Source organism: Yarrowia lipolytica, chromosome 1A, assembly GCF_001761485.1.
Source record: "Yarrowia lipolytica chromosome 1A, complete sequence".
NCBI lineage: Eukaryota > Fungi > Ascomycota > Dipodascomycetes > Dipodascales > Yarrowia > Yarrowia lipolytica.
The window spans coordinates 316,687-329,591 of NC_090770.1; the positions used below are offsets into that span (position 1 = coordinate 316,687).

The 12,905-nt window shown below is 45.8% G+C and overlaps 6 protein-coding genes and 1 non-coding gene across 7 annotated transcripts; 3 read left to right on the forward strand and 4 right to left on the reverse strand.

Moving 5' to 3' along the window:
• Window positions 1–389: 389 nt before the first annotated feature.
• On the forward strand, window positions 390–1,175 carry YALI1_A03170g (uncharacterized protein; the record flags this gene model as incomplete). Its single annotated transcript, XM_499702.3, has 1 exon — window positions 390–1,175. The coding sequence occupies one exon, from the start codon at window positions 390–392 to the stop codon at window positions 1,173–1,175; it is 786 nt and encodes a 261-aa protein (XP_499702.1).
• Window positions 1,176–1,676: 501 nt separating this feature from the next.
• Window positions 1,677–2,690, forward strand: YALI1_A03183g (uncharacterized protein; the record flags this gene model as incomplete). Its single annotated transcript, XM_499703.3, has 1 exon — window positions 1,677–2,690. The coding sequence occupies one exon, from the start codon at window positions 1,677–1,679 to the stop codon at window positions 2,688–2,690; it is 1,014 nt and encodes a 337-aa protein (XP_499703.1).
• A 730-nt stretch (window positions 2,691–3,420) lies between these two features.
• YALI1_A03210g (uncharacterized protein) lies at window positions 3,421–4,380 on the reverse strand (the record flags this gene model as incomplete). The annotated part of the gene is made up of 1 exon (XM_499704.1): window positions 3,421–4,380. The coding sequence occupies one exon, from the start codon at window positions 4,378–4,380 to the stop codon at window positions 3,421–3,423; it is 960 nt and encodes a 319-aa protein (XP_499704.1).
• Window positions 4,381–7,436: 3,056 nt separating this feature from the next.
• Window positions 7,437–7,526, reverse strand: YALI1_A03242r. Its single transcript has one exon. It is a non-coding gene; the product is annotated as a tRNA-Phe (tRNA).
• A 1,139-nt stretch (window positions 7,527–8,665) lies between these two features.
• YALI1_A03258g (uncharacterized protein) lies at window positions 8,666–9,205 on the reverse strand (the record flags this gene model as incomplete). The annotated part of the gene is made up of 1 exon (XM_499705.2): window positions 8,666–9,205. One exon carries the CDS (start codon window positions 9,203–9,205, stop codon window positions 8,666–8,668), a length of 540 nt encoding a protein of 179 aa, XP_499705.1.
• A 1,969-nt stretch (window positions 9,206–11,174) lies between these two features.
• Window positions 11,175–11,600, forward strand: YALI1_A03278g (mitochondrial 54S ribosomal protein mL41; the record flags this gene model as incomplete). Its single annotated transcript, XM_499706.3, has 1 exon — window positions 11,175–11,600. One exon carries the CDS (start codon window positions 11,175–11,177, stop codon window positions 11,598–11,600), a length of 426 nt encoding a protein of 141 aa, XP_499706.2.
• A 642-nt stretch (window positions 11,601–12,242) lies between these two features.
• YALI1_A03289g (uncharacterized protein) lies at window positions 12,243–12,561 on the reverse strand (the record flags this gene model as incomplete). The annotated part of the gene is made up of 3 exons (XM_499707.3): window positions 12,243–12,255; window positions 12,310–12,492; window positions 12,536–12,561. 3 exons carry the CDS (start codon window positions 12,559–12,561, stop codon window positions 12,243–12,245), a joined length of 222 nt encoding a protein of 73 aa, XP_499707.2.
• Between the last annotated feature and the right edge of the window lie 344 nt (window positions 12,562–12,905).

The following is a 12,905-nucleotide window of genomic DNA, read 5'->3' on the forward strand; positions in this document are numbered from 1 at the left end:
ATTAATACGAATTAATTAATAATTATGGATAATCCCCTTTAATTGAAATTAAACCTACTCCCAACCGCTTCAGACACGGCTTTCCGAACCGGTGAGTTTGTTGAGTGAAGCGAAGTGGATCCGAATCTTCAAGTAGGATGAATGATAAATAGATCAACCTGTCACTTTGTAAAATGATAAAGTGAGTCCTTCCGAGTAGAATGCACTTTTCGGATTTTCCACACCTGCTCTACATCACGAGATATCAACCCACCCATGCACAACCCCGCAACTGTATGCTCTCCCCAAAGTTAATCCGTCGGATCAACTGTGGTGGAGCCAACACTAACAAGCTACCAATACGATATAAGGGTTAGTTCCCGCTCTCCTTCATCATCATCTCTCCATCAATGTCTGTCAACGCCACGTCTCTCTCTTCATTCAACGCCAACCACGAGCTCTACGACAAGGCTCGGCCTTCGTTCCAGCAGGATGCCGTCAAGTGGCTGATTGACACTGCTGGGCTGCACAAGGGCTCCAAGGTGGTGGAACTGGCCGTGGGCACCGGCAAGTTCACCAAGTCGATCATCAACAATGGCTATGATCTGGTTGCGGTCGAGCCCAGCGAGGGAATGCTGACCTCCTTCAAGAAGAACTTCCCCCAGGTCGAAGCCAAGATCGGATCATCCTACGAGACTGGCATTGAAGACCAATGGGCCGATGCTGTCATTGTGGCGCAGGCATACCATTGGTTTGCCGACCACAAGTCGCTTGAGGAGCTGCATCGAATTACCAAGCCTGGAGGAAAGCTCGTGTTCATTTGGAACATTGAGGTGCTAGACAAGCTGTCTCCGTCTCATTGGCAGAAGATCTCCACCGAAAAGGTGTGGTCATACGACGTCAACGTTCCGCAGTACCGCCATGACAAGTGGCAGGATTCTTTCAAGAACCAGACGTGGTTCAAGATGCCCTACCAGGAAAAGATTCTGCCCTACCAGCTGAGTTACTCGGACGAGGACATGTGGAACTACTGGGAGTCTCGCAGTTATATCACTGCTTTGGACGGGCCTGAGAAGGCCAAACTGAAGGAGTTCATCGAGGGTGTTGTTTCCAAGGCTCCCAAGGAAGAAAGAGATTCTGAGGGCAAGCTGGTGGCCGACCGAGGTACTCATGTGGTTGTTGCCACGCGAGTATAAACGAGTAAGAGTACAGTACGAGGAGAAGATTGAAGTACTAAAGTGAACAACTGAGTAATGAGAAAGTATGTGCTCCATCATTGAGGTATTTGAACAAGTAGCTAAGCATAGCTTGCCAGGGCGGTCATGGGCGATCAACGTATCAGCAAGACTTGTGTTTTAGTTCAATTCTAGCTGCATGTTCTTTATGAACGAGCATTGTATTTAGATAGTCTACCTTTAGACTGTGTATATTTTCAATTTATTTTAAATTTTTTAAATTTCTAATTTTTCGTTTTTTTCATCCTTGTTACGGGTATGAGAGGAATTTCGACGGAAAAAAGAAACGCAATAAATGAATTATTGTGACTGATTTGGCCACAAATGGACATCTGATGCTCTTAACGCGCTCGATGCAATCCCTCGGGTCCCTCTGAGTTGCTGCGCTTACTCAGCCAAATTTAAGTTCCAACACTGACATAAAAAAAGCGATGAAAAATCTCTTACCAACACACCATCACAATGCGACCTATTCTACTGCAAGGCCACGAGCGACCCCTGACCCAGCTCAAGTACAACCGGGAGGGCGATCTGCTCTTCTCCGTCGCCCGAGACAAGACCATCTGCGTGTGGTACTCTCACAACGGCGAGCGACTAGGCACTCTCGAGGGTTCTGGAGGAGCCAACTTTTCTGTGGATGCTGATCCCACCACCACCATTGTGGCGACTGGCTCTGCTGACCAGACTGCGCGTCTGTGGGACATCAAGACCGGCAAGACGATTCACAGCTGGAACTTCAAGACCACCGTCAAGCGTGTAGAGTTTTCCCCTGATGGAACCAAGCTCATTGTTCTGTCTGAGAAGATGATGGGTTACCCCGGTGGCATTTCCGTGTTCAACGTCAAGGCCGACGTGAACGCCACCCAGGAGACGGAGCCTATTATGGATATTAAGCCCGAGGAGGGCGCCGACAAGTTTTCGTTTGCCGTGTGGTCGTACGGAGGCAAGTACATCATCACAGCCCACGCTGACGGCTCTCTGTCCAAGTACGACGGAGCCACCGGCGAGTTCATTGCTTCCACACAGATCCACGAGGAGAAGTTCCCCATCACCGATCTGCAGCCTTCGCCAGACAAGACCTACGTCATCACCAGTTCCAAGGACAAGACCGCTAGACTGACAGACGTGGACTCTCTCAAGCTGCTCAAGACCTACAAGACCGATACTTCCATGAACTCGGCATGCATCACCAGCAAGAAGGACTTTGTCATTCTGGGAGGAGGACAGGACGCCAAGGATGTTACCACCACCTCTTCTCGAGATGGTAAGTTTGAGGCCCGATTCTACCACAAGATCTTTGAGGACGAGGTTGGCCGAGTCAAGGGCCATTTCGGTCCCCTCAACTGTGTCGTTGCCCACCCCAATGGCGGCTCCTACGCCTCTGGAGGAGAGGAGGGATACATCCGAATCCACCACTTTGACCCCTCCTACTTTGACTTCACCTACGATGTCGAGCGGTTTGCTGCTAAGGAGTAAATGGTAGGTGTTATAGATGGATAAAAAAGAAAGGTCTGCGAAGCCAGCTCTTTAGTATGTAAGAGAATGAGATAAAGAAAAGCCTGCAAGAATGTACAATGAGAAATTTGACGAAGATGTTAGCTGTTGTGGATGACTGGTGCTGAAACTCGACAAAGATAGATATAGAAACGAGAGTCGAATGCAGTGTCTAGTGTAGCTCTGATTGAAGGCAAGTTGACTAGAAGCTACAAATAGCTAAGGTCAGAAGACTGTCGCAGGGTACAATCAACTGTGTGAAAGGTCAAGAAACGATTCCACTTAGTATTTGAGGTGTATTTGCTGTGATATACACATATACTATCGTTGGTGATGAAGAAACTCATAAACAGGAGAGAATAGCAATATAAAACATCTTCTTGCCATAAACTTGCATCATGAGACACACGTTGGTGCACACACTACCCACTCATATCTGTATATGTATCTTTTATATGTATAGCGACGACCGAAACAACAGTCCAACTCGTGACTGGGGTTCGTTCTTACTCTGTGAAATCACATCCTCCTAGTTCTTACCCTACCGTTGTTGGTAGAGTTCCTAGATTCCTAGTCATGATCCGAGCCCATGGCCTCCTGAATCACACCAAAATGAACATGGGAGGGAAGGCAACTAACAGCTGCTCCATCCTTATCGTCTCAACCTAGAGCGGCGACGAAGGAACAGCTAGCGGCGGTGCGCCTAGCTCGTCTATTTAACTCTCTCAAACTTGACCTTTCTGTCCTCGTCCAACACCAATCTCAACTGCCGATTGGGTCTAGTCAATAGTGTCTGCTCTCTCAGTCCGGGAATGTACATCTCATAGGCAGGCATGTAGCCATCGATGAACTTCTTGACCTGCTGGTCGGTCATGCCTGTTCCTCGTTTCTGGATCAACGCGTGTTCCTGTTGCAAACGCCACTTGTAGGTGAAGTTTATGTCCAGCGAGTCAAGGTGCACAAACGCGTCAAAGTACTTCCACAGCTGCTGGAGCTTCTTGAGCTCGTGGTTGACCTGCTGCAGATCGGAAAACTGGTGGTGTGCCAGAGTCGTTGGCACGGGCTCCTTGAGCTGATCAATGGACGAGGCCTCGAGATTGGCGGGATCCACTGCCGGTGCCGCGTCGGGATCTGTCTCGTCACGCGCCAGACTCGTGCTCTGCGCGTACAGAGCCTCCAGCTCGTCGATGGAGATGGCTCGGAAGCCAGCACACCAGCCCTCAAACAGCACCACGTCAAAAGGGGGCGTCATGACGGGCCACTCGGACTCGGGCACGCGGTCGCCCTGGCCCTGAAACTTGCTCTTGTCGTACCGAGGCACGGGAGTCACCTTGTTCTGTACCAGGCTCTTGAGGGTCTTTTCGCCCAGAGCGACATCGTGGGTGCCAGGCTCGCCTCTGTGTCGATAGAGCTTGTTGTTGGGGAACTCCTCCGACAGTCGCTCCTGGCCCTCGTGCGTCAGGTACAGGTCGTCCAGCGACAGCTCAATGACCTTGTAGTTGAAGGGGGCCTGTCTCAGAGCAGTAGACAGCTCGGCTACCAAGGTGGACTTTCCACAGCCCTGGGGCCCGGAAAAGCCGAGCACAAACGGCACGTTGGCGGAGGCCGAGCGGTGGGCGGAAATCAGCGGCCGCAGAAACGACACAATCGAGTTGACTTTGTCTGTGTTCATGGTGATGTGCGGTACAAGTAGTTGCAACGAGATTGTAGTCACTATTGTTCGAGTACTTTAATACACGGTGAAATAAAGTGTGGCCCCCAACTTACCCCCACGAACAACACGAGCCGACCAAACTAAAAACCACCATTCTAGTCTGGAGAATTGCTTTTTCGTTGTTGGGGGAGAGTAGCCGGGGGTGTCGATCACGTGCTGCTGGGCAATTGGTCAGATCACGTGAACAGGACTTGTGTCGGTGGGTCTCTGCAGTGTGACGGTACCATATCAATGTAGTACAACTACGCAATCGTACCGCGGCACACATGCTCGTACAGTGCACAAGTATCAAACGCGCGCGTGAGTGATTATGTAAGTCTTCAGTATGGACATTAGATAATCACATCCCCGTTACGCACGCGTGGGGGGGTTAAAATCCACGGCCAAATCTCCACATTCCCCGTACCCTGTAAAACGCCCAGGTATATAGACATTTTCAACCTCCCGGCAGGTCCCCTCGGCTATTAACTTTAGCCGAGGAATAGACCCGCGAGTTTAACCAGGAACACGATGACAGCAGTTATAGGTGGGCAACATTGTGTGAAACTGGCATTGGTACTCGTATGAAGTCGCTGACTAATCAATTGGTTCTAAGATGGTCAAAAAACCATCATTATTTGACACGTTACCGTGTATACTCCACGGTATTATGAGCACATGTTCAATCATTTTGGGCTGATGCAGGGGGTCGATCATAAACGTCTTTCTGTCGTATAATTAACGGATCAAGTGACCTAATATTGATGTTTGACTGAACGAAGGCTGTCGTTTATGTTCGATACATTCTAGTGATGTCAATGTCGTACTTGTACAAGTGAAGTACAAGTACTGTACTGAAGTAGAGAATGACAAAGTTCCCATAATCACGGACCTGTTGTATGATGGTTTGCGAATCTACAATAGGTGTATGATTGCATCTGGTTCTAGAGGTACAAGTACAGTTTATTGTCTCTATCCTACAGTACAATGCAGGAGTTTATAGCACATTCCATTGAGCTGCTGTAGAGATTGCAGTCGGTAAATTATGGCGGTTTAGTGACCTTGATGCATGGAGTTAGCATACTGTAATGTTGATGCATTCTGGTGCTCATACTACCAGTTACACAGAACGTTCCCATTCAATCAAGACAGTTTCTGAGAAATAACTGGTTTTACTGTACATACTGTATAGTGGTTGTACTGTCCTATACCTATTTTACATACGGTCTATTGATGGATCCAACATTGCACAGGGCAAATGGATAAACAGTCTCCTTGGGGCAATTGGGGTAATTGAGGTTTGAGATATAGAGGGATTACTCACTGGAACTGACAATACTCGAATGGTGACTATTAGACAGATACTATTGTTTCCAGACATTGTTCCTGGGTAAAAGTTCTCAGATTCAGACGGGCAACCTCCTCTCTACTCACGTTGTTCCTGTACCTGAAGCTGGAAGCGATACCCTCACTAGTACACTGACAACTTGTTTGTTCGCACTAATCTTCTCATCTTCTCATTCCCTCTGAGAGTATAGTGGCAACTACAAGTACTGTACAGATTGTACTGTATATATTGTAGCATCGTTACTGGCCCCACAGCTGTAACTGCCATTCGCACCAACTCTTACGGTACTCCTGTATCAACTAAAATGTCCCCATGAGGGAACAGAGATTCTCATAAACTCCGACGGTTCCTTAAACAAGTTGCAATGACCACAGTTTCTACACGATTCGCGCCAGAACCCGTAGTTAGATAAGACACTGTCCAGGAATTGTTTGAGCACTCATGCGGATGGCAATCTGAATCTCACAAACACTGATGGTGATTTATTCGAGCTGCTGACCGTGGCTGAGACCACCGATACTTGCATTGTTCAGGGTTCCCCGTCCATCTCGCCTACAGTACGGTACTGCAAAGATCCCTGTTTTTGTTACTGGTGGCTCAAAGGTAAGTCTGGAGTCACCGGCTCTGCTGTCACATCTGGACGCACTGTGATTGTCTATGTCACCATTCCCTCTTCTTCAATCAGTGTTGGAGGTGGCTCTAATGACTCTGAAGACTTTAGTTCAGTGTCCTACTGACCGTTCACGATCGATTCAACAAGCTAAAGTAACGAAGCTTCGTCTTTCTCAGTCGGTATTCTTCTGATCCTTCATTTGGTCAACATGGACTCATAGACTGACATGGCCGTCTTCTGTATTATGGTCATTCCGTATGTTTTTCTCACCCCTCTTCCCAGCTCTCAAAACTAAATTATTCCGGTTGTGAGTGAATCCGAACGATTACCGTCTGTTAATAACTACTTTCTGCCTATTGTATTAATATATATATATATATAACAGCGTAGCAGGGGCGTAGTCACCACAGGGGGACGCAGAACCAAACCAATGACGAAGAAAAACCACAAGGAGACGTTTTCAAAGGAAAAAAAGGGGCAATGGAAGGATTGAGATTAGAGAACTGGACTGGAGTGGGCGTTTTTTCCCGATGAACGAACAAACACGCGAAGTGTGGACCAAAATACAACACCGGACTGAACCAGGTTTTTTTATGATTTTTTTTGGAAATAGGTACGTGCCAAGTGGACCATGACACTAAAACGTGTTTAATTAGTAAATATTCGTGTAAAGCGTACATTCATTTAAAGGTTATTCCTTCACAGCAAAGTTATAATTAAATGAATGTAATGCAAAAAAAAAAAAAATATATATATATATATATATATATACTTATAATAAAGGTATTCAGCTGTGAGATATTTGTTCAGTTCTCAAAAGGAGCGATCTAAAAACAACGACAATAAGGATGTACCAGTAGTTGACGTACTCGCCATGATTCCGTGGAAACAAGAAAGACGGCTAAAAAAAGTTCATCTAACGTCGGGGTGGCAAAAAAACTGCTAAAAAACCTTAAATCCATATATGCACTGTACGTAGTTTCCCCCTCGTCTTGGCTGCAGATTTGGTCCCACCGGAACTTGTAACTGCCATATCCGTCCCCGCAAATACCTCCAACAGCTGCGCCAAAAGATTTGTCCCTAGCAGGATCGAAACTGCTGATCTTTCGCGTTGCAAAGTTGCTATTTTTTATTCGACGCCTTAACCAACTGGGCCAAGGACCTGAAGATGTTTCAGCGGTGGAGATCTTTAATTTGAGTTTAAAAATGGGGTCCAATAAGTGAATCATTAGAATAAAAAAAAAGTTCATTAGCAGTGAATCATTAGAATTAAAAATATTTATATATATTTATGTCTATGTCGGAGTTCATGTGATCTTTTGTCTCATCCAAGATACCATGGATGTCATGAAATGACGTTTTACATCATTTACAGCTACTGTCGCTTTGCATCTCACTGGCGCCTTGTTCATGGCACTCTCGAGAGAAACCTGACTATGATACAAGCCAGAACGTGTGAAAAATGATAATTATACTCCCTTTAGTGAATAGGAGCTCCAATTGAGACCAGTATTCTGTTTCCTTTCCTTTTTTTCGCACGGCCTCTGACAGAACCCCCACGTTGAGAGATAAACCCACCTGGACATAAACCACCTAGAGACATAAACACACCTTGAGATAGTTCTACGAAACCATGCAGTTATCCAAACCAACTATGTGAGTGACTAAATGTATAATACCATATCTAGTCAAATACCATGGCATATATCTTGTTTCAGCTCTCTAAGCCATGACGATGAGCTGAACCGTTTGGCTCATCGCCGTCATGAACCTTGTATACAGAACAGAACAGTAGAATGTGTTCTTGCAGAGACAGTGACGAATAAATTGGTCACATGAGACATTCAAATCTGATGTATGTCTTGGGATACAAAATCTGGTACTTATACAGCTCTCTCAATAAACAAGGAGCTCTCTGAGGACTTTTGTGGAGGACGCTAGTGTGGAATGTGCATGAGAACTGCAAGGGAGATAAGACTCGAAAAAGTGGATAATCTGAAACTGTGAAGCGACGAATGCACCTAAACAAGTTTCCCAGGTCAGTGATTCTGTCTCTTTTGACTAGTTTCAGTGATAGAAATATCAATGGAGGTGTGGTGTTCCTCTGTGGATTGCCAACATAGGACCGTTTCTCATAAACCCACTCCCTAGACTGTCATGTGACGTAAAATATGACTTATGAGCTATCTGAGGAGATTTTCTCCCTGTAAGATTCATCCACGATTGTGCTACTATACGGCGAATCGTAGTCACTTGTTAAAAGTCCTTCCTATCTGGTATTAAATATATAAAAATTAAAAGGATTACTCCTTGGTGGCTGCAACAGTAAAGTGAATGGGGTCCTTACAGGCATAATTGTCACCCTTCTTCACGTAGACGACCTGGCCACCGTGAAGAGGGTCATCTTCAGATGTGCAGGAGTACCACTCGTTGACTCCATAGTAGGTGACAGACTTGACCGAGTTCTCTCCCTCAAACTCCCAGCCACCGTTGTAGCCCTTTCCTACGGAAGCAGGGTGCTCGTTGATGACAAGCTCTCCGTTGTCAGCGGCGTATAGCTCCTTGGGAGGCTGCCCCTCGCTCTCGACGTTTACAAGGTTGTCGCCAACAGCCTCCAGCTTGAAGTAGGAGAACCCCTGGGTCAGTCCGTAGACAATAGAGTCTCCTCGGACCTGGAGGGCCTTCATTCCCACAGCTCCCTGGCCAGGCATGATGGCGTTCAGAGAGTACTTGGGGTTGGAGTTGGAGTTGGAGTTGGTCTCCACGTGCTCCTGGGGCTGTTCACAGGCAATGGGAGCAGCAAGGGCAGCAGTGGCAGAGATGAGAAGAGTCTTTAAAAGCATTGTGATTGTTGTTGTAGTAGTAGTTTGCAGATGTTATGTGAGGGAATGAAGGGGATATGGAGGGGGTCTATATACTTCTGGGGACACCATTTAAGTCTATAACTTGCTCCTAAGATGACGTCGAAGTCGATAACATCTCACATTTCCAATGCAATGCCGTGTGGATAACGACGTCACTTGTAGAAGATCTATTTAGAGCCGTGCAGATGAGAAGTGTTTGCCGATGCCTGGTGACTTAAGCGAGGTGGGGGTCAGATGTGGTGGTGGGGCCATTCTGAAGGGCATTCGAAGAAGATAAAACTGCAAATGCTAATTTTTTAGCGGTTTAGAGAGTTCTCAAGTCATCTAAAAAGTTGATACCATTGGTATTGATCCAGTTGTCGCCATGTGTCCTTGAATATTCCGAGGCATTTAAGGTTGGCTATAATTAGAACCGTTGAAATTAGCATGCATAAATAAAAGTTCGACAGTTCAACATGACGCCAACTCCACATGAGAGGAGCATCCAAGAATAGACCTGGTCAGCTGAACGAGTTGCTCGATCTCAATCTCTTCGATCAGGGTTGTTTTGATTGTTTATTAGAGCATCGAACATTTTGTGGAGCCAAGCTCTATATGAGTGAGAGGTACGAGCAACTAGAAATGCCCTTCACTTTGGTGAAGAACTCGGTCTTCATTTCTCGTAACTGCAAGTGCAAATAGAATTAAATACCCCCTAATTATAGTGTCACCAATACCGAGTTATTATGGTCATTGAGTTGATCCTACGGAGTCGAAGGGGAGTTTGATAGCACTTGCGAAGTCAAGTTCATATCACGTCTTGAGTTCAGGCAACTATTTTACCGAAAGTCCACTCATAATGGGAGTATTTGGGAATCAAACCACCCAGGCTAGGATCTATCTTCGTATAGTTATATGATCTAAAATGTATCATCTATGTATCATCTAGCATGTATCCCTTCAGTATAGCCCCTTGTGTTCCCTTTGGTGCTAATGGATCACTCTCGGGGAGTTTCTATTGATCATTAGACTGGGGTATGATAATTTAGCATAATTGTACAAAATACAGTATGTACTGTACGTACAGTGCCGTACAATCTGTACATATCCTGTTTGTCTATTTCGTTCTATCGTCGACTGGATGTTCAGGTGTATATGATGCGACTAGACACATGTGGGACATGGAGAGAGCTGTTCCATAAAGGAATAGACTGGAGCCCCATTGGATTATGGCCATTGATAATTAATCTTTCCAACTGTCAACTACTCACTCAATACAAGACTATAGTCAGTATGTCATTATTCTCATTTTTCAATCAGCTTCCGGACACACCAATCCTGACTCAGCAAACAAGAAAAACATCCACACGAGAAGCAAAAAAGAATGAGCGGGGGGGAATTAACCCCTGGCCTGCTTGCAATTTGGGAAGGCAGATATTTCCACTACACCACCGCCCGAATGGTGGGGTCCCAGAGTTGTATCGACTATAAGACAGTGGAAATGATCAAATATCCGGCGAAAAAGGCTAGAAAAAAGAGATAAAAACTGTGTAAAGGGGTAAAATCAGTAATATACAGTACTATGTAAAGAATTATTCATAGTTTTTTTGTCTCCAATGAATCATCTCAGCCTCCAACTGGAATACTCAACAAGGAATAAACATCTCTAAAATTGATACCAAAATAACCACAAAAAATGTGACATTTCAATGAACAAATTCCCATCACGCATTTTCTTCAAAAATTCGACCCTTGATCTCCTTCTCCGCTCCCGCCATTTCATCTTTTCAATTTCCCTTATCTCCTATCTCCGATACGAGAACCTTATTTGCTTCCATCCTTCAAGCTTATTAATCATCTCCCAGCAAGCTTATTTTGTCCCGTCACGTGAGAGTGAAATTTTACGGTTCCCAAATCATCACCGCGACATCAAAAACCATTCAACACACAACACAAACATCTCCACACAATGAGACCCTCGTTTGTGACCCAGCTGCTGCGACCATGGAAGAAGGACCGTTCCGGGTACATGTTCAACCTGTTCTACGGTGTGTCGAAAAACGGTAACAAGCGACTGCCCCTTACCTCCAAGCAGGGTAACAAGAACTTCTACAAGGGCCATGGAGCCGGTGGAGTCGGTAAGACCACTTCCAAGGGTCGATTCATTATCAACCGAGACAAGGTCCGAACTTTTGTCGTTCCTGCCGGTCTGGAGGCTTGTGAGCTCAAGCCGTTTGTGTCCCCCACCCTGGAGCCCATCAAGAACTCTTTCCGAGGCTTCTCGGGTCCCCTCGACCCCAAGCTCACCGTCAAGAAGGTGAACGAGTATGTCAAGTCCGGCCCTGTTGCCGAGGAGGATGCCCCCGATCGAAAGAACTGGATCGATCGAGAGTAAGAGACGTGTCGGTACGTGACACACAAACCTGAAGGATGAGCGACTGGACACGAGTCGAAACCAGAGGAGGCGAAAATTGTATATATTGAGCATGATTCATGATGATTGAGAACGGTGGGAGTTAGTAGTTGATGTAGGTCGGTGTAGTGATAGTCAACGTGACGGTGGTGGTAAGTATTAGATGGTGTACTTAGGAGTAGAGTGGTTTGTTTCATCGAACTTATTCCAAAAGACAGAACTTGTTGTATGTGTACATTTGTCTTTCAATCGCTTGTTTTCTACATCTAGAGTCTGGTTTTGTTTTTCGAGAAATTGGCTAAAAACTGAAATACTGTCCAGTTCCACGCAGAATAGATACAATACAGTTGGATTTGATTTATTATATTTTTCGAACGTCGAATCTTCAATTCGATGGGGCACCACACACTTCTGTTCATAGGCCAATTGTAGCTGATCCACAGGCCCCATTCGGCTGAGCACTAAGCCCATGTGTTGCGATCTAGAGTGACACTATACATTATGATCCATGTTCATGTCACGTGCGGCGGAAAGCGAAAGCGCGAAACCTGCTAACAATGTCGCTCCACACGTGTCTCGATAACTCGATAACTGGTCCTTGTCATCGTATTTGTTGCACCTCTCTTAGGCGTAGTACCTGGGTTAGCTCATTCTCGCTTCTCACTCACCCTTCGTCTCCTCTCGTACTCACAGTTCCAGGTTTGATCCGTTGTGGATCTCGTAGTCATCCAGAGTGATATGGTCCTTGAAGGTCTGGTATCCCTTCTTGAGCACAATCTTCTCGGGAGCAGTTCCGATCTGGGCTGCCAGCAGCTTCTTGAAGTCGCCAATAGTGTCTTCAGGTAGACACTTGACCCGCACCTTCTTGCCCACACTGTGTTAGACATGTTGGTAGATCAGGAAAAATAGATACTCACCGATCGTTGCAAGTGATTTCAATCATTTCTGGGTTCCTGAATGTTGGATGGGAATATTTGCAACTTCTCTGATGTCCATGCACGGAGATAGTCCAGTATAGTTAAGCTTTTAAATTCGTTAATATGTTTTTATGGAGTGTTAGGGGGGTGTCAAGTAGAGGGTCATTAGATCCCCTTGAAGTACGAGTACTGTGCTCGTGGTTGTATCATTAAAATGCACTTTTCGACACAAAACAGTCTTTTCCGGCTATATTCCGACTTTTCCCGCCATTTCTGGCTTCCCATAAAATGCTTTCTATCGGATCATATTCAGCCAACTCGATGCTCCAAACTTTGTAAAACTATCTCAGTATGTACAGTACACTACATA